The sequence below is a fragment of the Trachypithecus francoisi genome, unplaced genomic scaffold (assembly GCF_009764315.1).
Source record: "Trachypithecus francoisi isolate TF-2019V2 unplaced genomic scaffold, Tfra_2.0 Lachesis_group14, whole genome shotgun sequence".
NCBI lineage: Eukaryota > Metazoa > Chordata > Mammalia > Primates > Cercopithecidae > Trachypithecus > Trachypithecus francoisi.
Window position 1 is genome coordinate 58,252,829 of NW_022681459.1, and position 24,861 is coordinate 58,277,689.

Sequence of the window (24,861 nt, forward strand, 5' to 3'; positions counted from 1 at the left end):
GGAAAAGTCTGAGGCCTGCTTCATTTTCTCTCTTATGAATGATTTGCTTTCTCTGGCTGATTGCCCTAGGAGTCATTTATCCTGGAACTCCCTCCTTCCCTCCTTCCCTTCCCTCTCTTCTCCTGTCCTCTCCTCTCCTCTCCTCTCCTCTCCTCTCCTCTCCACTCTTCTCCTCTCCTCTTTCTGATTTCTGACAAGGTCTCACTCACTCTGTTGCCCAGGCTTGAGTGCAGTGGCACAGTCATAGCTCACTGCAGCCTCAAACTCCTGAGCAATTCCAGCACTTTAGGCTCAAGTGATCCTCTGGCCTCAGCCTCCCAAGTAACTGGGGCCACAGGCACACACCATCATGCCTGGCTAACTTTTAAAAAAATTGTAGAGACAGGGTCTCACTATGTTGCCAGGCTGATCTCAAACTCCTGGGCTCAAGTGATCCTCCTGCCTATACACAGTCCCAAAGAGCTGAGATTACAGGCATATGCCATTGCGCCCAGCCCGTCCCTGAATGTCAGTGGCATAACTGGTATATGTCTCAGTGTTGTACCTTCTGCATCTGTTTTTTAGATCATAGTATATTTTCAATCTGCAAACTCAATTCTCTCTTTATCTCAAGAATGTTTAGTGACATAGATCTTTGAACACATCTTTCATTTTCCAGACTGTTAACTTCAGGGAAGCAGATTGTCCTTATGTTGGATGGTCGTTGTCTTTCCCCTCTATGAAATTCTCTCTCTGTGCTTCATTCTCTTTGTCTTTTTCCTCTGTATTCACAGTGATCGTCTTAGATCTTTTATCTATACCTCTAATTTGATTTTCACCAAGGTCTATCCTATTCTTAGCTATTTCTAATTTATTTACTGGATCTCTAATGTTGTTTCTTTAGGTCTGCAATATTATTTTCCATCTTATTTTGTTGGTTTATGATCTGCCATTCAACTCTCGTTTTACTGAGTTCATGTTCTTATAGAGAGATTCTGTAAAGTAATTTTGTGTCTGAAGTGACGTTTTCTTCCACAGTGGGATCTCTGCCTTGTGTGCATTATGTTCCTCTCCTTCCTTCACTATCCACTCCTGGAGAGTTTGCATTCTTCCATGAAATTTGGAAAAACTGAGTGTTTTGTATTCCATTTTACTTCTATTGACTTTTTATTTATTATCAAATTTTTTGGTGCTTGTTCTAGGGTGATATGGTTTGGATATTTGTCTCTTCCAAATCTCATGTTGAAATGTGATCCCCAGGCCAGGCATGGTGGCTCACGCCTGTAATCCCAGCACTTTGGGAGGTTGAGGCAGGAGGATCACTTGAGGCCAGGAGTCCAAGGACCAGCCTAGGCAACATTAGCGAGACCCTGTCTCTATTTAAAAAAGGAAAGAAATGTGATCCCCAGTGTTGGAGGTTGGACCCAGTGGGAGGTATTTGTGTCATTGGGGTAGATTCCTCATGAATAGCTTAGTGCCTTCCCCATGGTGATGAGTGAGTTCTTGCTCTGTTAGTTCACACAGGAACTGGTATTTAAAGGAGACAGGCACCTCCCCCCTCTGCCTTGCTCCCTCTCTTGACATGTGATGTGCTTGCTCCCTGTTCACCTTCCACCACCAGTGAAAAACTTCTTGAAAGAAAACTTAGGCAATACCATTCAGGACATAGGCATGGGCAAAGACTTCATGACTAAAACACCAAAAGCAATTTCAACAAAAGCCAAAATTGACAAATGGAATCTAATTAAACTAAAGAGCTTCTGCACAGCAAAAGAAACTATCATCAGAGTGAATAGGCAGCCTACAGAATGGGAGAACAATTTTGCAATCTATCCATCTGACAAAGGCCTAATATCCAGAATCTACAAGGAACTTAAACAAATTTACAAAAAAAAAAAAAAAAATCCCATCAAAAAGTGGGTGAAGGATATGAACAGACACTTCTCAAAAGAAGACATTTATGCAGCCAACAAACATATGAAAAAAGCTCAACATCTCTGGTCATTAGAGAAATGCAAATCAAAACCACATTGAGATACCATCTCATGCCAGTTAGAATGGCAATCATTAAAAAGTTAGGAAACAATAGATGCTGGAGAGGATGTGGAGAAATAGGAACACTTTTCCCTGTTGGTGGGAGTGTAAATTAGTTCAGCTATTGTGGAAGACAGTGTGGCAGTTTCTCAAGCATCTAGAACCAGACATACCATTTGACTTAGCAATCCCATTAATGGGTATATACCCAAAGGATTATAAATCATTATACTGTAAAGGCACATGCACACATATGTTTATTGCAGCACTATTTGCAATAGCAAAGACTTGGAACTACCTAAATGCCCATCAATGATAGACTGGATAAAGAAAATGTGGCACATATACACCATGGAGTACTATGCAGCCATAAAAAAGAAAGAATTCATGACTTTTGCAGGGACATGGATGAAGTTGGAAATCATGATTCTCAGCAAACTAACACAGGAACAGAAAACCAAACACCACATGTTCTCATTCATAGTGGGAGTTGAACAATGAGAATATATGGACATAGGGAGGGGAACATCATACACTAGGGCCTGTCGTGGGTTTGGGGGGCAAGGAGAGGGATAGCATTAGGAGAAATACCTAATGCATATGGGGCTTAAAACCTAGATGATGGGTTGATGGGTGCACCAAACCACCATGGCACATGTATACCTATGTAACAAACCTGCATGTTTTGCACATGTATCCCAGAACTTAAAGTATAATTTAAAAAGAAAAAAAATAACTTCTTGAAGCCAAGCAGATGGTGGTGCCATGCCTGTACAGTCTGCAGAACCATACGCCGAATGAGCTTCTTTTCTTTATAAATTATCTAGTCTCAAGTATTCCTTGATAGCAATGCAAAGCAGACTAATAAGGTTTATAATATACATCTTTGATTAATCAGAACCTACCTCTAAGTACTATTATAGTGATTCATGTGCAGTGTATGGACCTTACAACAGTGTTTTCCCAATTCTTCTCTCCTATCCTTTGTTATATTGCTGCCCTACATTGTACTTTTACATACACCATAAACACATAATACATTGCTGCAGCTCCTGTTGTTCCACTGAGATTTCCTATCTGTTCACTCAGTATAAATATGTTTTCTTTTACATTCTCAAACACTGTTATTTTACAGTTTTAAGAACTTTTAAATGCTTAATTTTTTTTTTCTTTTTGAGACAGAGTCTTGCTGTGTTGCCCAGGCTAGAGTGCAGTGTTGCAATCATAGTTCATTGCAACCTCAAACCCCTGGGCTCAGGTAATCTTCCCACCTCAGCCTCCATGAGCAGCTAGGACGACAGGCATGCCACTATGCCTGGTTAATTTTTAAAATTATTTTTTGTAGAGATGGCATCTCACTATCATGCCCAGGCTGGTCTCAAACTCCTAGCATCAAGTGATCCTCCTGCCTCACTCAGCCTCCCCAAATGCTGGGATTACAGGCATGAGCCACTGCACTTGGCTGCTTTAAACTTTTTATCTGCTAATTCCAACATCTAGCTTATCTCAGGGTTTGGGTTTTAAAACTTTTTTTTCAACATTATACCATAAGAAGTAAGGGTTTGGTCTTTATTGATGACCTTTTTTCTTGAATGTGAATCACAGTTTCCTGAGGTTTTTTTTCTGTCTCATAATTTTGAAATTCATTCTGGATATAGTAAATTTCTATAATTTTACATTATAGAAACTATGGATTCTGTTATGCTCTGCAGATTTGTTTGTTTGTTTGTTTTAGCAGCCAGTTTACTTGACTGTATTCAAACTCTAAACTTTGTCCTCCTGGAGGTGGGAAATCTTTGTTTTATTATTTTCCCCCTAGAGGGGCAGCTTGGTGTCTTCTCTGCACATCTGTAGTTCAGGAGTTGGCCAGAGATTTGGGCAAAGTTTACTCACAGATATTGGAGATCCCCTTTTATGCCTCTCTTCTTTTTGGGTTTTTCCTCCGTGCCTTCTGGCCACCGTGGGAGGCCTGAACTCTGCTTTCCAATTCCTAAAACTGGTAAGAGCCTGAATTTATATCCAAATTCTAGCCACTTAGCATGATTCCAGCTGGGGCCTGCCCTCAGGCAAAAAGCCAAATCACAAGAAACTCACTGTGTAAGATTTCATTTTTCCAAGTGCCAGCTTCAGTTTATATCTGCTTTCAGTTGCTCCCCAGGGCCTCCAGATAGCGTTCTGTTTATATTTTGCCCAGAGTTTTAAATGTTATCTGCTGGGAGGGTTGTATGAGCTAATCCACCAAAATTGGAAGCAAAGCTTTCTGTCTACTCATAGTCAGTTTCTTTTTGCTTCAATTTATGCTGGCTTTTTTTTTTCTTGTTGAATTTTTACATTTTTTCATTTGCTTATTTCTTTAGATATTATAAGAAGGTAAGTTCTAGAATACAATTTCGGTTCTGCTATGGACATCTCTTTTTGTTTTTGCATTTTATCAATAATTGGCAGTAGATTTTTTATAATGCATTCTTTTATGTATTCCCCACACATAAATGAAAGGCATCTTTGATTTGATCCAATGTAAGCTATATATCCATTCATTCTGTGTATTCCTGTTTCCACAGCATTAGCTTACATTCTCATTGCTGCCTCCTAACTGGTACCACAGTCTAAAGCCTATTGGCCCATCCCAATTGTCTTCTCTCCTCTATTCATCGTAAAATAAAATCTTAGTTCCATCCTGTTTTTCCCATTAAATACTTATCCTATAACTTTTATCATTGAAATTCAAATCCTCCAGTTAGAAGGCAAAACCATTCTGTGGATGTTCCAAATTAAAGATGTGGTAGTTTGGGGTTATGGGGCATATAATATTAAATCTGTACGTTGAGGCTGTCAAGACAGAGGCCTGTTTATTGGTATGTAGTAGGAAAGGCTGAATTGCTGACACCAGCTGCTCATCTTCCCTGCTGCCATCCTACCAGTTCAAAACCTTTAGCCCCAGTGTGTCAATCTCATGGTGTCAGCATATTCTTTCTGGGTTGGTATAGTGGTTTGAATGTTAGCCCCCTCCAAAACTCATGTTGAAACTTAATCCCCACTGTAACAGTATTAAGAGGTGGGGTCTTTAAGAGGTGACCGAGTCACGAGGGCTCTGCCCCCATGAATGGATTAATGGGTTATCATAACAGTGATTCTGTTATAAAAGTCAGTTTGGGCCAGGCGCAGTGGCCCACCCCTGTAATCCCAGCACTTTGGGAGGCCAAGGCGGGTAGATCTTCGGGAGTTCAAGACCAGCCTGACCAACATGGAGAAACCCCGTCTCTACTAAAAATACAAAATTAGCTGGGCATGGTGGCACCTGCCTGTAATCCCAGCTATGTGGGAGGCTGAGGCAGGAGAATCACTTGAACCCAGTAGGCGGAGGTTGCAGTGAGCCGAGATCGCGCCATTGCACTCCAGCTTGGGCAACAAGAGGGAAACTCTGTCTCAAAAAAAAAAGCCAGGTGTGGTGGCTCACGCCTGTAATCCCAGCACTTTGGGAGGCCAAGACGGGCGGATCACGAGATCAGGAGATCGAAACCATCCTGGCTAACACGGTGAAACCCCGTCTCTACTAAAAGTATAAAAAATTAGCTGGGCATGGTGGTGGGCGCCTGTAGTCCTGGCTACTTGGGAGGCTGAGGCAGGAGAATGGCGTGAACCCGGGAGGCGGGGCTTACAGTAAACTGAGATCGCACCACTGTACTCCAGCCTGGGTGACAGAGCAAGACTGTGTCTCAAAAAAGAAAAAAGAAAAAAAGCCAGTTTGGCTCTCAACGTGCCTCTCTCGCCCTGTGATGCTTTCTTCCATGTTACAACACAGCATGAGGACCTCAGAAGCCAGCCAGGTGCGGTCCATTGACCTTGGACTTTCCAGCTTCCAGAACTGTAAGAAATAGATTTCTTTGTAAATTACTTAGTCTCAGGTATGTAGTTATAGCAACATAAAAAGGACTAAGATAGAAAATTGATACAGAGAAGTGGGGTTGTTGCCATACAGATAACTGGAAATGTGGAAGCAACTTTGGAACTAGGTAATTGGCAAAGGCTGGAAGTATTTGGAGGAGCAGGCTAGAAAAGGCCTAGATTACCTTGAGCAAAGCATTATGGTTGATTCTGGTGAGGGCTTAGAAGAAGTGAAGACAAGAGAAAGTCTAGAGCTTTTAAGAGATTACTTAAGTGGTTGTGACCAGAATGTTGATAGAAATATGGATGGTAGGCGGGGCACAGTGGCTCATGCCTGTAATCCTAGCACTTTGGGAGGCCAAGGCAGGCAGATCATTTGAGGTCAGGAGTTTGACCTGGCCAACGTGGTGAAACCCCGTCTCTACTAAAAATACAAAAAAAATTAGCCATGTGTGGTGGCGTGTGCCTGTAATCCCAGCTACTTGGGAAGCTGAGGCAGGAGAATCACTTGAACCCAGGAGACAGAGGTTGCAGTGAGCCAAGATGGTGTTACTGCATTCCAGCCTAGGAGACAGAGCGAGACTCCCTCTAAAAAAAAAAAAAAAGGAAAAAGAAAAAAAAAAAAAAAAGAAATATGGACAGTAAAGACCATTCTGACAAAGTCTGAGATGGAAATGAGGGACAAAGTACTGGAAACTAAAGTAAAGGCCGTCCTTGTTATACATTTGCAAACTTGACTGCATTGTATCCATGCCATAGGGTGCTGTGACAGGCTGAGCTTGAGAGTGCTGAACTAGGATATCTGGTGAAAGAAGTTTCTAAGCAGCAAAGTGTTCAAGGTGCTGCTGCATGGTTTCTTTTGGCCACTTGCAGTGAGATTTGGAAGCAAAGGGATGACAAAGATAAAACTTACAATCCTGAAGGAAGTGCAGCCTGGCCACATGCAGGATGAAAAAGCATGTTGATGAGAACAAAATAAGGATGTGGCTGAGGGACTCATTGTTAAACAGATTAGCATAAATAGAAAGGACCCTCCCATCACAGATCCAAAGCTGTAAGAAGGCAGAATGTTTTTTGACAATTACCCTAAAAAGCCTACTCAATGGGCTTGCTGCCCAGGGCCACCTCTGGACTCTGCCCCCCACATTCTGGTGCCGGGCTCCTTGGCCCCAGCTGTGGGTTAGGTGCCTCTCTGAAAAGTACAAGCTGTAAAGCTTGGTGGCAGCACACTGTGGCTCAAGTGGGCCCAGATGTGGCTTATGCCATAGCTCTGGAAGGTGCAAGCAGTAAGCCTTGACACTATCTATGAGGTAGGTGCTAATCCTGCAGGTGTGTCGAAGATAAGAGCTGTAGCAGCATAGTGGGCTCCGCCTTTCCGATAGCTCTTAGAGGATGTACCAGAAAGGCTGAGGACACAGGCAGACGGTTGCTGCAGGAGTGAAGTCACTGCTGAGAGCCCCTACTAGGGCAATGCTGAGTGGAGATGGGGGGTCAGAGCTAGAGCAAGCCTCAAGACTCCAGAACTCTAGCCACCAGCAGCATGCATTGTCCATGTGGAGAAGCTGTAGACAACAGTGTGCAGCTCCAACCCATCAGAGTGGAGTCATAGGCTAAGCTTAGCAACGCCACAGGGCAGGGTTGCCCATCGCCTTTGGGGACTGTTCCTGTTCTTTTTCTCCACCATGTTTTGACACAGCACAAGGCCCTCATCAGAAGTCACCAGATGTGGCTGTCCAATCGTGAACTGGAACCATGAGCTAAATAAACCTCTTTCCTTGTAAGAAATATTCTGTAAGAGATATTCCTTGTATCAGATAATCTGTTACCACAATGCAAAATGGGCTAAGACAGTTGGATTGTGATGGAAATAGTTTTATTTGAACCAGGGATTGGCTACTTTGAATTCCTCCCTTACTAACTTGTTTAGAAAAAGCCAAAAAGCCAATGAATCCAGACAGGCCCCAGGGTATCAACCAAACAAAGAAGAAAATACAGGCATATCTGTGTGTGTTCTGACTGCTCCACCAACTGGCCATTCCCCAGCTCTCTCATTCCCCTCAGGTCTCCCTATTCCCTGCTACTCAACAATATTAAAAGTATGCCAGTTAACAGCCCTACAATTGTCTATAAGTGTTCGAGTGACAGGAACTCAGTTTAAGTCAAAAGCTGGAAATGACTAAGCTTGGTAAGGAAGGAATGATGAAAGCCAAGATAGGTCAAAAGGTAGGCTTCTTGTGCCAAACAATCAGCCAAGTTGTAGATGCAAATAAAAAGTTCTTGAAGGAAATTTAAAGTGCTACTCCATTGAACACATGAATATTAAGAAAGTGAAACAGCCTTATTGCTGATATGGAGAAGGTTTGAGTGGTCTGTATTGAAGACCAAAGCAGCCACAACATTCCCTTACACCAATGCCTAATCCAAAGCAAGGCCCTAGCTCTCTTTAATTTTATAAAGGCTGAGAGAGATGAGGAAGCTGTAGAAGAAAAGTTGGAATCTAACAGAGGTTGGTTCATGAGGTTGAAGGAAAGACGCCGTCTCCATAATATAAAAGTCCAAGATGAAGCAGCAAGTGCTGATGGAGAAGCTGCAGCAAGTTATCCAGAAGACTTAGTTGAGATCACTGATGAAGGTGGTGGCTGTGCTAAACAGCAGATTTTAAACAAAACAGCTTTATATTGGAAGAAGATGCTAGTTAGGACTTTCTTGAGCTACAGAGTAGTCAATGCCTGGCTTCAAAGACTCAAAGAACAGGATGACCCTCTTGGGAGGGGGTAATGCAGCTAATGACTTTAGGTTGAAGCCAGTGCTCATTAACCATTCTGAAAATTCTAGGGCTGTTAGGAATGATGCTAATTTTACTCTGCCTGTGCTCTGTAAATGGAACAGCAAAGCCTAGATGGCAGCACATCTGCTTACTGCATGATTTACTGAATATTTTAAGCTCACTATTGAGACCTACTGCTCAAAAAAGATTCCTTTCAAAGTATTACTGTTCATTAATAATGCACCTGGTCACCCAAGAGATCCGATGGAGATGTACAAGGAGATTAATGTTGTTTACATGCCTGCTAACACAATATCCATTCTGCAGCCCATGGATCAAGGACTAGTTTCAACTTTCAAGTCCTATTATTTGAGAAATGCATTTTGTAAGTCTACAGCTGTTATAAATAGTGATTCCTCTGATGAATCTAAGAAGAATATTGAAAACTTTTTGGAAGAGGTTCACCATTTTAGATGCCATTAGAACATTTCTGATTCATAGGATGAGGTCAAAATATCAACATGAATAGGTATTTGGACGAAGTTTATTCCAACCCTGATGGGTGACTTTAAGGGGTTCAGGACTTCAGTGGAGGAAGTAACTGCATATGTAGTGGAAATAGCAAGAGAACTAGAATTAAAAGTGAAGCCTGAAGATGTGACTATATTGCTGTAATCTTTTGATCAAACTTTAAGGGACGAGTTGTTTCTTATGGATGAGCAAAATAAGTGGTTTCTTGAGATGAAATCAACTCCTGGTAAAGATGCTCTGAACATTGTTAAAATGACAACAAAAGGTTTAGAATATTACATGATCTTAGTTGATAAAGCAGCAGCAGAGTTTGAGAGGATTGACTCCAATTTTGAAAGAAATTCTATTGTGACTAAAATGCTATCAAACAGCATCGCTTGTTACAGAGAAACCTTTCATGAAAGAAAGAGTCTATTGATGCGGCAAACTTTACTGTTCTCTTATTTTTTAAAATGTCCAGTGGCTCATGCCTATAATCCCAGTACTTTGGAAGGGTGAGGTGGGAGGATTGCTTGAGGTCAGGAGTTTGAGACCAGCCTGAGCAACATAGCAAGACCCTGTATCCACAAAAAATAACAACAAAAAAAATTAGTTGGGCATGGTGGTTCATGCCTGCAGTCCCAGCTACTCAGGAGGCAGAGGCAGGAAGATCACTTGAGCCCAAGGGTTCGAGGCTGCAGTGAGCTGTGATGGCACCACTGCACTCCAGCCTGGGTGACAGAGCAAGAGCCTGTCTCTAAAAACAAACAAACAAACAAAAAATCGCAAAAAACTGCCACAGTCACCCCATCTTCAGCAACCATCACCCTGATCAGTCAGCAGCCGTTAACATCAAGACAAGACTCTCTACCAAGAAAAAGATTATGACTCACTGAAGGCTCAAATGATGATCAGCATTTTTTCACCATATTTTAAAATTAAGGCATGTACATGTTTTTTTTCAGACATAAGATATTACACTTAATAGACACTACAGTATCATGTAAACATAACTTTCATCTGCATTGGGAAGCCAGAACATTCACACTACTTTTTTGTTTTATTCACTTTACCATGGTGCTCTAGAACAGAACTCACAGTATCTCCAAAGGTTGCCTGTGGTGCTGTCCAGAGCAGTTCAAAGGTCATTTCTAGGTTTTGATTTATCTTCTAATTCCTTCTTAAGTCATGAAGAAGTTGATCCTTCTGTCTCACTAACCCAGCTTCCTTGATCGTTATTTGTTCAGTTGCTTCTCTCTCTCTCACGTTTGTCTTTCCAGTCATTTTGGTTATTTGAATCATATTTTTTAGTAGATTCCTCAGCAAATCACCATGGAAACGATATTCTTTGATTTCTTACATAATTGTGTCTGTCTATGGCCTTAATACTTGAAAAATCTAGGCCAAGTGCAGTGGATCATACCTGTAATCCCAGCATTGTGGGAGGCCAAAGTGGCCAGATGGCTTGAGCCCAGGAGTTTGAAACCTGCCTGGACAACATGGCGAAACCCCGTCTCTACTGAAAATACAAAAATTAGCCAGGCGTGATGGTGCATGCCTGTAATTCAGGAGGCTGAGGCAGGAGAATCTCTTGAACCCAGGAGGTGGCGGTTGCCATGAGCCCAGATCATGCCACTTCACTCCAGCCTGGGAGACAGGACAAGACTCTGTCTCAAAAAAAAAAAAAAAAAAAAAAAAGAAAAATTTATTTTTCTGGATGTAAGATCCTTGCCTCAAATTGTCTTTCCTTAAGTATCTTAGAAATCCTTATCCATTGTCTGATGATATAAACTTTTGTGGAGGAAGAGTTTGATGACAATCAGATTTTGTTTTCCTTATTCATAATTTGATCTTTTTGTCTGGATGCCCTGATAATTAAAGAAAATGTAAAACCCAATACATTTTGCTAGACTATGTCGTTATATTAGGTACTTATGGTTGATTGATTCCCTGAGTACATTGTGTACTATTTAGGTTTTCATCTGAATCTCTTTTTTAAAAAAAAATTCAACTTTTAGATACAGGGGTACGTGTACGGGTTTGTTACACAGGTATATTGCACCCAGGTAGTGAGCATAGCACCCAATAGGTAGTTTTTCAATCCACACCCCCTCCATTTATCCTCCTCCAGTAGGCCTTGCTGTCTGTTACTCCCGTGCTTATATCCATGTGTATTCAATGTTTAGCTCCCACTTATAAGTGAGAACATGCAGTGTTTAGTTTTCTGTTCATGTGTTAGTTTGCTTAGAATTATGGCCTCCAGCTCCATGCATGTTGCTGCAAAGGACATGATTTTATTCTTTTTTGTGGCTGTGTAGTATTCTGTGGTATATCCATATCACATTTTCTTTATCCAATCCACCACTGATGGGCGCCTATGTTGATTCTATGTCTTTGCTCTGGTGAATGAACAATGAACATATGAGTGCATGTGTCTTGTTGGCATAATAATCTATTTTCCACTAGATATATATGCCCAGGAATTGGATTACTGGGTTGAATAGTAGCTCTGCTTTAAATTCTTTGAGAAATCTCCAAACTGCTTTCCACAGTAGCTGAACTGATTTACATTCCCACCAACAATGCCTAACTTCTCCCTTTTCTCTGCAGCCTTGCCAGCATCTGTTGTTTTTTGACTTTTTTTTTTTTTTTTTGAGACAGAGTCTCGTCAGGCTGGAGTGTAGTGGCGTGATCCTGGCTCACTGCAACCTCTGCCTCCCGGGTTCAAACGATTCTCCTGCCTTATTCTCCCAAGTAGCTGGGACTACAGGTGCACGCCACCACGCCTAGCTAATTTTAGTTTTTTTTTTTTTTTTTTTTTTTTTTTAAGTAGAGATGGGCTTTCACCATGTTGACCAGATGGTCTCGATCTCTTGACCTCATGATCTGCCCACCTCGGCCTCCCAAAGTGCTGGGATTACAGGCGTGAGCCACCACGCCCCACCTTTCTGACTTTTTAATAATAGCCAATCTGATTGGTGTAAGATGGTATCTCATTGTGGCTTCAATTTGCATTTCTCTGATGATTAGCGATTATAAGCATTTTTTCATATGTTTGTTGGCCATGTGTATGTCTTCTTCTTTTGAGAAGTGTCTGTTCATGTCCTCTGCCCATTTTTCAATGGGGCTATTTGTTTTCTGCTTGTTGATATTGTGTTTAAATTCCTTATAGATTTTAGATATTAGGACTTTGTCAGATGTATACTTTTCAAATATTTTCTCCCGTTCTGTAGGTTGTCTGTTTATTGATAAGTTTCTTTTGCTGTGCAGAAAAGTTCTTTAGTTTAAGAAGGTCCTGCTTATCAATTTTTATTTTTGTTGCAATTGCTTTTGGGGACTTAGCCAAAAATTCTTTGCCAGGGTTGATGTTGAGAAGGGTATTTCCCAGTTTTTCTTCTAGATTTTTATAGTTTGAGGTCTTGCATTTAATTCTTTCATCCATCTTGAGTTAATTTTTATATATGGTGAAAGGTAAGGGTCCAGATTCATTCTTCTGCATCTGGATAGCCTGTTATCCCAGTACTATTTATTTAATAGGGAGAACTTTCTCCATTGGTTATTTTTGTCTGCCTTGTCAAAGATCAGATGTTTTAAGTGGGTGACTTTATTTCTGAATTTCCTATTCTGTTCCATTTGCCTGTGTGTCTATTTTTGTACCAGTATCATGCTGTTTTGGTTTCTATAGTCTTATAGTGTAGTTTGAAGTTGGGTAGAGTGATGCCTTCAGCTTTGTTCTTTTTGCTTAGGATTGCTTTGGTTATTTGGGCTTTGGGTTTTGTTTTGTTTTGTTTGTTGTTCCATATGAATTTTAGGATAGCTTTTTCTAATTCTTGAAGAGTGACGTTGGTAGCTAGATTGGAATTGCATGGAATCTGTTAATTGCTTTGGGCAGTATGGCCATTTTAATGATATTGATTCTTTCAATCCATAAGCATAGAATACTTTTCCACTTATTTGTGTCATCCCTAATTTCTTTCAGCAGTGTTTTGTCCTCCTTGTAGAGATCTTTCACCTCTTTGGTTAGCTGTATTCTCAGGTATTTTATTTTCTTTGTGGCTATTGTACATGGGATTGTATTCTTGATTTGACTCTGTCTGGACATTACTGATGTATAGAAATGCGACTGATTTTTGTACATTGATTTTGTGTACTGAAACCTTGCTAAAATGATTTATCAGTTCTAGGAGACTTTTGGCAGAGTCTTTAGGGTTTTCTAGATATAGAATCATATTGTCAGCAAAGAGAGATAGTTTGACTTCTTCTTTTCCTATGTGGGTGCCTTTTCTGTCTTTCTCTTGCCTGATTCCTCTGGCTAGGACTTCCTCTTTAATTTCCTGAATTGTGATTTTTAGTATTTTTTCCATTCCATTGTTTGGTTTTCTTCTCAGTGATTCATATCATGTGTATTGGATCTTTTGGATCCCCCATCCAAAAGATAGGATCTTTTTTCCCCCTCTCTTCTCTTCTATACCATAACTTCCTCACAAGTCCTTCTTCCTCCCTTTTTTCTTACTTTCTTCCTCCCTCCCTTCCTCTCTCTTTTCCTCCCTCTCTCCCTTCTTTGTTTCCTTCCATGATATAACTTTTATTTCACCTTCTATTACTATTGTGTTTATTTGCTCTTGTGTTTCTTTTAGTTTAGTCTTCATTTCTTACTTTATTTTATTTTTAGAGACAGGGTCTTGCTCTGTCACCCAGGCTGGAGTGCCATGGTATGATCATAGCTCACTGCAGCTTTGAACTCCTGGGCTCAAGCAGTTCTCCTGCCTCAGCCTCCCTAGTAGCTTGGACCACAGGTACATGCTACTGTGCCTGGCTAATTTTTTTTTTTTTTAATCTTTTGTAGAGACAGGTTCTGCTTTGTTGCCCATGCTGGTCTTGAACTCCTGGCTTCCTGCCTCGGTCTCTCAAAGTGCTGGGATTACATGTGTAAGCCACTGTGCCTAGCTTAGTCTCCTTTCCTTTCCTTTTTCCTTTCCTTTCCTTCAGCCCAGCCTAGTCTTCATTTCTGAAATGATTTTTTTTCAGCTTTATTGAGATATAATTGACGAGTTAAAATTGTATATATTTAAGATATACAATGTGATGATTTGATGTTCATATACATTATGAAATGTTTATTATAATAAATTAGTTAACACCTCCATCACCTCACATGGATACCTTTTTTTGTGTGTGGTGAGAACACAACATCTATTCTCTTAGCAAATTTCATGGTGACTATTAGTTAATAATACAACGTTTTATACCTGACATAATGTTTTTGTAATATGCTCCTGATTTCTGTCATCTAAGTTCTGAGTTTTCTGACTCTGATTGATACTGCTCTTCCATGACTCCTATCATTGAAACAGTATTATGAATCAATACGTAGCTAATACATACTGAATATCTACCAAGTGCCAGGCATGTACCTCTATCCGCTCATCTGATACAGGTAGCAATTCCATGACAAAGGTACTGTTTTCTATCTCTTCTTGCAAATAAGGAAACAAAAGCACACCATTGCGTAGCTAGTAAGTGGCAGAGCCAGTCAGCAAATTTTTGGGGGGGAAATATGTTATATAAGAACAAATTACCAAGAGCTGGTTAGAGGTTTGATGCTGTTTTCACCTCTATAAGAGAGTCGCTAGTTCATATATTTGCAGCAACCTTTTATCTCTGGCTTTTCTAAATATGGACCAATGTACTCTATTAATTTTGCGAACCTCTGTTTTGGTTCCATTTGTGTTCTCAATAAGCCACCACTATCTTGCTCATGAAAAGCACCATCTATTTGGGCACGTGAAGAAAGATGCTGGGGAGCAGATTTCCTTTCGCCTGCAGTGAACGTAAACCACACTGTAAGCTTTGGATTGCTTCTCTACCCAGTTTCACATCAGGTAGCATCATCCTTCAGAGGAAATTTTGAGAAAATCAGAAAGTTGCAGGCATTATCAAGCTGCCCTGGAGAATGAAAGCTGGTAGAATTGTGGTGAGAGAGGCGTCACGGAATACACCGTACTGAGTGCTGTCAGTCAGTGCTGTCAGCCCGTGAGAGCAGCCACAGGGCATGTGCACAGACCCGCGAGCCGGGAGCTCCCCAGGGCAGGCCTCATACCCTAACCCCTTCTCCACCCTTCCGATCCAGATGTGTTGTTTAAACAGAGCCCCAGTGGGCTTCCCGAGATGTGCCATGAGAGCACCAGTATTACAGGTGGACTGAGAACAGGATGTGTCCAAGAGGGGCTGGAGGCCTCTGTGTGCTGGACCACTTCAGGTCCCTCTTCTGTGACACGGCTTCCTCATCTTTCAGCGAGGGCCCTCACAGCTCGAATGTCCTGAGACCCCAGGTTTCAAATGCCCAAGCCCACTGTGGCTATAGAATTCCAGACCAAGACCAAATTTGTTGTTATTAAATTATTATTATTATTATTGCTATTATTTGAGATGGAGCCTCTCTCTGTCACCAGGCTAGAGTGCAGTGGCATGATCTCAGCTCACTGCAACCTCCGCCTTCCAGGTTCAAGCAGTCCTCCTGACTCAGCCTCCCGAGTAGCTGGGGCTATAGGAGTGTGCCGCCATGCCCAGCTCATTTTTGTATTTTCAGTAGAAACGGGGTTTCACCATGTTGGCCAGGTTGGTCTCAAACTCCTGACCTCAGGTGATCTGCCGGGCTTGGCCTCCCAAAGTGCTGAGATTACAGGCATAAGCCACTATGCCTGGCCATGACCAAGTTCTAAAGATCAGCTTTGTCTTTTGTTTTATAGAGGGATTTTTTTTTCCTCCCCTTTCTCTTTTTTGGAGCTAGGAAATAGAATTCCAGATGACTGGCAGTTTGTTAACTGCAGCTGAATTAAGTGTGCTTAATTTGGCTGAAGCATATTTGCAGACATTTTAGGAAATAAATCTGGGAAACCGTTTGTGATTCTTTGCAGTCAACTTTGAGAAAGAAAATGGCTATATTTTAGATTTATTTCATTCTCTTTTGTTATAAAAATAATACATGCTTGTTTCAAAAAAGCCAGAAAACAAAACACTAAATAACAATCCCATATAATTCTACTACCTGAATCCTACCACTGTATTCTTTTTCGTGTAGTATCCTCTCAGATTTTGTTTCTGATGCTTACATGGATGGATGGATGGATGGATGGATGGATGGATGGATGGATAGAAAGATATACAACGTAAGTGTTAAAATGAAATTATGCTAATTATTCCTTTAAAATCATGAGGCAATATATAGCAAAGAACATTTCCCACATCTGTTAATTTAGACATGTATCTTTGTTTTTAAAGTCTGTGTAGTATTTCATAGGCTTGATGAACCATTCATTTATAAAATTCATCTTCTATGAATGGGCATTTAGATTGTTTCATTTTTTTCTCTTATAAAGAAAAGTGCAGAAAATATCCTTATCCATGTGAATTCGGTGAGTGGCCCTATTATTCTATGAGTACAAAGCTCTAGAAAGGATTTAAGCATATTCAAGTACCAAGTTTTTATACACAAGCCAGAACTGGTTCTTATTATTCCCTTTACTCCTTGCCTATTTGACAAGTAGGAAAAAAATGTTAACTTGTTTTAATTAGACTTTAAAAATTATCAGTGAGCTTGAGTAGTCCATATATTTATTGGATGCTTTAAAATTCTTTTTATGTGAATTATCTGTCTATAACCTTAGTCTACTGTTCTATTGGATGTTTATTTTATTGATTCATAAGAGCCACTCATATATTATGAAAATTAACCTGTATTTCTCATGGATATTAACAATAGTTCTTCTCCACTCATTATTTTTTCACGTTAACTTGTGGCTTCTTTTTTAACCAAACAAAAATCAAGTATTTATGTTGTCAGACTTATTCTTTATTTAAATAAATTCTGGCTTTAGTGTTTTCCTTGGCAAGGCTTTCTCACACAAAGATTATGTAGTATGTAATAGTCATCTTAATTTTCTTCTATTTTTATGGTTTTATTATTCTATTTAGTGTACATTTCACTCTATCTAGTGTTTATCCTAGAGTAAGATAGTGAGTAGATGATTACTTTCATTTTTTCCAAAATGTTTAGCCAGTTATTTCAACACCATTAATCAGATGGTTCATCATTTTCTTGGTTTATTCAAGCCTTACTTTTTTACCAAACAGATAATGATTAAAATGTAACAATATTTAAATGTTTAACCTTTGACAGTGTTGATAAGCTAAAGCTATTTTGTTTCAATAGAGGTCTCATTGGAGAATCAACAAGCCAAAAATTCCAAAAAGGAGCGTTTGCTCAGTTCTGCATCATCTGAAGATACCTGGAGAAGCTACTCCTTGGATGAAATTGAGAGGAACTTTTGTCTAGAAGTAAGATGTTTTCCTAAGCCACAGTTACCTACAGAGTAAACACAGCAAAGTAGACAATATGGAAAACTATTAGGTTTACACATTATTTCTAAAATTTGTTTCGATCCTACCTATGTCTCCCCCAATACTGAGACCCCTCCTACCTCCCAATAACAGCAATACATTGATCATCGATAATAGTGATGGTGATGTGAAATTAATTTTTAAGTACATCCTTTGTGCTACTCACATACTAACTCTAATAAGACATATAAAGAAATAATGCAACTTTATTGAGTAACATAAAGGAAAACATGAATAAGTGAAGAGGTCTTTTCTGATTCTTGGATTGGAAGATTTAGTATTAATGCCCGTTCTTCCTATATTAGGATATATATTTTTTCTTTTGAAAAATTATAATAGAGGACTTATTCTACACATATAAATTATTTTATTAAGGCATAATAATTAAGACAATATGGCATTCGTGCAGCAATGGACATTCAAATGGATTTAAAAGGATAGTTGGCTAATGAACCACTCTTTATATGTGAACTTAGCCTGCGATGTGAAGCATTTCAATAAAGTGTAGTGAGAGAGGCTTATTTGGTAATTATTATTGAGATAATTTGCTATCCAGCCATTTTGGGGAACGAATCTTATAACCTTCCACTCTTCACCAAAAATAAATTCTATCCTCATCAACGATTTAAATATAAGTAATGTGGGTAAACATTTGTTAATCTTGAAATTTAGAATCTCTTGTAAGCATGAAGTAAAGCCCAAAAGCCTTAAAGAAAAAGACTGATAAAATTTAACTTCAGAAAAATGAAAAATCCTTTATACAGCAAAACTTTGTATAAACATATGATAAACTTGGCACAATATGTGCAACATAAATGACAGATGAATAATTCCCAACATTCATAAAACTTTTACATATTATTAATATAAATGTTCAATAGATGGATGTCAATGCAGGAAGAACTCACAAGGCCAGTGTCGATAAGATTGTTGGAGAAGTGAGCACTGTCATATTTGTGGGTAATTTGGTTAAATTTGTTTTCTCTAGTTGTTGTTAATGACTTTCTTGTTTTCATAAAAACATGACCATTGCAAAAAAAAATGTAAGCAATTCTAAAAAATACAAAGAAGAAAGTAATAAACTATTCACAATCTACCACCCAGAAAGAATCAAAGGCAACATTTGGTGAACATAATTCTGGACCTCTCTTTATTCGTGTATGGAGGGACGGCTGCATCGGTGGGTAGGTGGAGACATAGATAGAAATAATTTTATAAGAAGAGGATCATACTCCTTTTTAAAAATAAAACGTATTTAATTTAAATTTCCCAGAAGAAAAGGAAATGTGACCGTCACCATCATAATTAACTCTTTTCTGGGATGTTGCCTGTGCTTTCCTGGTGGTCTGTTCAGCCTTCACAGCAGCCCCATGAGCAGCGAGTGCACGGTGAGCATCCCAGCTGAGGACACTGAGGCATGAATAGGTTAAATGAGTCCAGCTGAGTCCTGGGGCTGAGTGTAAACAGCCCACGCAGTGCAGGCATATCCAGTCCCTGCCCTTAACCCTGCAACGCTGTCCTCAAGGGAAAGCAGAGACACTTCTGAACTCTGGGTGAGCATTTCGTTCCCGCAAGACATGTGAGGTCCCCAAAGGGACTTTGAGGCAAGAAAAGGGATTTAAAAAGCTATGAAGAGCTGGAGGAACTATGTTTTGAAGGATGTTTCCATTTCAGACAGTATGGGCTGGCTTTCTGCTAGGAAACTCGAAGTGACGGGCACTGGTTTCTTCCTACGCCTCCCTCCCACCCACCATTTTTGCTCTTTATAGTTTGTCCTTAGCTGAGTTTATAATATTTCTATTCTGTTCCGTTGCCATCATTCCCCCTGTTGTTTTGACTTTGTTTGATATTTGCATGAATTTAATGTGCATCACGACAGTGCAGCACTGATCACAGTTTATCCCTCTCAGAGTCCTTTATTTTGATTTATTTTTTGGTTGGCTGGATTTCATTGTCAAGTAATTTCCTTAAGAAAGGCCCATGGGTGCCTTATTCCCTTTGTTTTTTTCATAGTTGAAACTATGTGCCTTTTGCTTTTATACTTGAACAGCAAGTTGGCTGGCTATAATCCTTCCATCATGCTTTCTTTTCCTTGTAATGTTGTAAATATTTTTTCCATTGTCTTCCAGCATTGGTTGTTGCTGTGAAAATAACCTGGGGTCAACCAGATTTCTTTCTCCCTGGTAGGTGATTTCTTTTTTTACCTGGATTCCTGAAGCTTTTTTTTTTTTTTTCTTGATCCTTGAAATTAACAAAGCAAAACAAAGCTATATCTCGGCGTGGAGCATTTTGACAAAGTTTCCTGGAACACAGTGTGATGTACAGATTCAGTTCTTCCTTTGTTTCAGGAAAATCAATGTGGTGGCAAGCAATGGATACTGTGCCATAGTACTAAAATCATCTCCTCTCTCTCCCTTCCTCCTTCTTCCTTCCTTCCACAGTAGTCCCTGTTATCCTTATATTGGATCATCTTTGCCTCTCCTTGATAGCTGTCATCTTCTCTCAAGTTGATTGAATTCTTTTGTCCCTTTCCTCTGCTTCATTGAGATTCTTCCACAGCACTCCTTTAATACTAATTTAAATCTCATCCTTGCCTCTTATTCTTGCTGTGTCTAATTTATTAGTTCCTGTAATGGTGCTATTTTTGTTTTCTATTTTCTTAGCTTAGAAATATTCCTTCTCTTCTCAATGAAAATTTCTAAAAAGTTATTTTATCATTTTCAAGATTTGCTTTTAATTACTTGATTTTCTAATTTAGTTGCTTTTTGTGACATGAAATTTTTGCAGGGGATGTGTTCATATTCTTTCATATTCTGTCTTCTTCCGTTCTGGGTTCTTTGTCTTTGCCTGACCCTTCTTTCTCTTTTTCCCATCATATGTTGGCATAGTTGCAAAACCATTTATTTTCATCCTGTTTGTGCTCAGGATGAGATTCACTCATATTATGGGTATAGCTATGTTATCATTTTCACTGCTGTACAGTTTCCCTTACCTAAATATTTTATAAGTTATACATTCTCCCTATGGATGGATATTTGGATTGCTTCCTGTTGTATGCCAATCCAAACAGTGCCACCATAAGTGGTTGTAAGCTTAGCTTCTGGTCCACAGGTGCCAAGGCTTCTCTGGGAATTATACCTAGGAGTGGAGTTGTGAGCTGGGTTGTAGAGAACACACCCCTCAGGCTCAATGGACGGTATCCTATTGCTTGCCACCATATTGATTTACAGTCCCACCAGAAGCACATGAGCACTCCTGCCGTTCCACGTTCCCCAACACTTGATACTGCTAAGCTTGTATATTTCTGCCAGCCTGATACAGATGAATGCTATCTCAGCTATAATTTTTGTTTGTTTATTTCACTTTTTGCTAATGTGATGAACAGCTTTTTATATTTTATAACTTTTTGATAAAAATATATCCACTTTTAATAAATATTTATTGAGTGCCGACCACATGCCAATAATGTGCTTCATTCTAGATAATTATTTGTGAACAAAACATACGATCTCTGCTTGTATAGAGATCACATTACCTTATATCAGGGAGAGAGTTATTAAACAAGTAAAAAGTCATGAATACAATTTTTTTTAGTGGAATGATGAAAAAGACCAGGGTGTTATGAGAGAGAATAACAACAGGGACCTCATTTAGATTTAAGATCAAGGAAACATTTATAAAAACTAAACATATGAAGATGGAAAATGGATGTACCCTTGGCTTTTCCATCAAGAATATGATGGTATGTGAAGGTGAGACTACCAGGTATTTTTATTTCCTTCTTTATACTTTGCTGAATTGCTTGCATTTTTTAAACAAAGGCTTGTACTTTCTATATAAACAGTAACAATGAAAATTTCCAAAAAGTTGTATTTGTCACAAAGACAGTATTTCGGTTTCATACCTTACCCTTTTTCTAAAAACTCTTGATCATCGCAGAAGCACTCTCCAGAAGAAAAAAAAAAGTATGGAAAACCAAATGTCATTAAGACATTAAAAATGGGTTTTATTGGCCGGGCGCGGTGGCTCACGCCTGTAATCCCAGCACTTTGGGAGGCTGAGGCGGGCGGATCACGAGGTCAGGAGATCGAGACCATCCTGGCGAACACAGTGAAACCCCGTCTCTACTAAAAATATAAAAAAATTAGCCGGGCGTGGTGGCGGGCGCCTGTAGTCCCAGCTTCTCGGGAGGCTGAGGCAGGAGAATGGCGTGAACCTGGGAGGCGACGGAGCTTGCAGTGAGCAGAGATCACGCCACTGCACTCCAGCCTGAGAGACAGAGCGAGACTCCGTCTCAAAAAAAAAAAGGGGGGGGTTTTATCAATCCAGTAACTGCACTGAGCCCCCGCTCCATGCCAGGCTCTTGCCTCTTGCTTCTCTCTGCAAGTCTTCCCCCAGGCAGTGTATCAGATGCAGTCCACCTCCCTGAAAGAGAAATGGACAAATTTAGCTGCACTTTGGGTGAATTTTATGCAACTTTCTAAGAAGCTTAGGTCCTTTCTAATAAACTTAGATCTTTAAATATTTTTATTAAAGATGTTTCCCTTTAGATACCAATATTCCTATACACACTAAGGAAAATTTAGTGATTCTGCTTCTTATTCCTTTAGTGGATCGAGATTCTTGTACACACATTTCCATGTTGCAGCAGCTCTTTAAGAAAGTAACCTTTTGTACCAAGTTGTTGGTGATTTTGTTTATCTTCTTATCCCAGTTAGCAGGAAAAAATTGAATTCAGACAAAGTGAGATGGTTGAAGATACTGGAGAATATTGTTATTACTCAATAATAAACAGCAGGAAAACCTTTGGAAATAAAACCAATCTTCACAGTATTTTTCTGAGTCATATAAAAATCAGTGGTTAACCTACGTTACTGCATTTTAGAAGCCCCAATAAGCAAGCTCGTTCACCCAGGTTCTTTGTAATTCCTCACTTAAAAAAAGAATGATTAAAGAAATGTCCAATGTATATTCTGTTTATGCAGTCCTTACATTAATAATTTTCCTTACTGTAAAAGCTACTTGTATTTTAAATAAAATATTAGCAGCTTTTTTGTTTGATTGGCCTGACTTAATCAGGAGAAGCATAGCATGGACTCACAGTAGGGAAAAGCTTGAAAGTGTATTAAGGAAGATGTATCAAACCGGCAGATCCAGCAAGTATTTTTAGCTCTGAAATTTGAGGTGGAGCTCTTCTATGTGCTGCTTTTCCCTGAGAAACGTGCCTGCCTTGTCACTTGAGGAGCTGTGACTCGGAAAACTGTTTTGTAGTGAGCTCATCAATTAAACATTTGAAGTTCAGTACATGCCATAGTAACCTTTTTGATCAGTTTTTGGAGAGAAAAATGTGAAGAGGTTTTTGGTACAAATAAAATGGTTGAATAGCTCCATGAAGTTGATATTTATGAATGTCACACTCTAATTTCAATTTATTACAGCTTTCCAAGTCCTATGAAAAGATTGAAAAGGCCCTCAGTGCAGGGGACCCCTGTAAAAGTGGCTACGTGTCTTTTAATTATCTAAAGATTGTCCTGGACACCTTTATATACCAAATACCAAGAAGAATTTTTATCCAGTTAATGAAAAGGTAAGAGTCTCATTGTTTCCTTGACATTTTTTCCTCAAACGTCAACCGTAAGAATAAGGCACAGCTTCGTTTATTTTTTATTAATGTTTTAGACTTTTTATTACTGAAAATTTAAAACGTATACAGAAGTAAAGAGAATAATATAGTGAATCCACGAATGTACCCACTACCCAGCTTCAACAGTGGTCAAATCTTGGCCAATTATCTAATTTGTATTCCTGCTCATTTTCTTCAACCCCAGATATTTCTGAAATAAACACCAGATAGCATGTTTCCCTCTCTCTCTCAAAAATAAGAACTCTTTTTAGAAACAAGGTAAAAATACAGTTTTCACATCTAACAGAGTTATCAATCATATTAATAAATATCCAGTCAAGGTTCAAATCTAACTGCTTGCCTCATGTTTTCTAATTTAAATTTATTTAAGTCGGGATCCAAATTAAGTCTGTAGTTACAACTGGTTGATTTATCACAATTCTTTTTAGAACTATAGCCCTCCTCTCCATTTCTTAATTTTAGAAGTCATCTGGATTGTTCATTATGGGGGCTTTCTTACAATCTGGATTTGACTGCTTGTAACCCGCAGTGACATTTAACATGTTCCCTGTCTCCCTCCCCTAAGTCCCTACCCTAAATTGATAGTTAGATATAGATGTACAGACCCATGTTCATTGTGTGTGTGTGGGGGGGGGGAAGTACTTCATAGGTAGTGGCAAACATATATAGACCGTCTCTCTTTTCGTGATCTTATCAACCATTGTTGATCATACCTAGATCCATTCATTCACTGGAGATCGTAAAATGATGACATTCTGTATCTATCGTTTCTTTTTCTCTTACTAGTTGGAAGACTTCTGTAATAACAACTTCCCCTCTCCAACTATTTGGTAACAACGAGACACAGTTAGTATAAGAAAGGCAGGATATCCTTGATTCTTTCTCTGCATTTCCTACTTTCCAAAATAATGAACTGGTTCCCTAGCATCCTCCAAAAGTGAACAATGAGTGTTTTTTTTTTAATTATTTTTTCTTAATAATGATGATGGACTCATGACTTTAAACATATTTGTGTCTCAGTTCATTACAGCTGTTATATTGATACTCAATTCGTTCCATCTTGGCCAGTGGGAGCATTTTCATGTTGGTTCCAACATCCTGTTGATGTGACCGGGTAGTCTTTGACAACTTCCTTGCTTTCCTGTATGACAAATGTTCCAGGCTCTTCTTGTACATCCCTTGCCTGGGACCTGGCATGAGCCATTTCTCCAAGGATCCCTGTTCTATTCAATTTGAAATGGTATATGTAGACCACAATCTAGGTTAGGAATATTCTCTTTACCTGGTTTTCTGCCCAGGTAAGACAGAGAACCTTTTCTGGGGGGAAGTAGAGTAGAGGCTAATGGAAAGATTGTCCTGTCAAACTCTGGGTAATTGATAGGTGCCTTGCGGTTTTCCTAGAAAGGAGAGGCATGAGACAAGGGGAGGGAAAATGCAGCATGAAGCTACAGCAGCTGGATCCATTCCCCGCAGCACCCCACTTTCCTTGCCAGCTCCCTATATGTCCAGAGAGAATCACCATGTATGAATACTGTGGCTTTTAGAGTGAAAGCAAAGTTTGGCCCTAGGAGTAAATATTTCCATGGCTCAGAAAACAGCTCTTTTGTTCTGTCTACACATGGTGACATTTTTCAGGAATTAC

The 24,861-nt window shown here is 39.5% G+C and overlaps 1 protein-coding gene across 2 annotated transcripts in view; it reads left to right on the forward strand.

The window, feature by feature from the left end:
* The window catches only part of EFCAB6 (EF-hand calcium binding domain 6), a 308,815-nt gene that overhangs the window by 85,689 nt on the left and 198,265 nt on the right, over nucleotides 1-24,861 (forward strand). For both annotated transcript variants that reach the window (XM_033233690.1, XM_033233691.1), the window contains exons 10-11: nucleotides 17,388-17,512; nucleotides 23,014-23,162. In XM_033233690.1, the coding sequence (XP_033089581.1) occupies nucleotides 17,388-17,512; nucleotides 23,014-23,162 (274 nt within the window). The remainder of the gene's footprint in view (nucleotides 1-17,387; nucleotides 17,513-23,013; nucleotides 23,163-24,861) is intronic.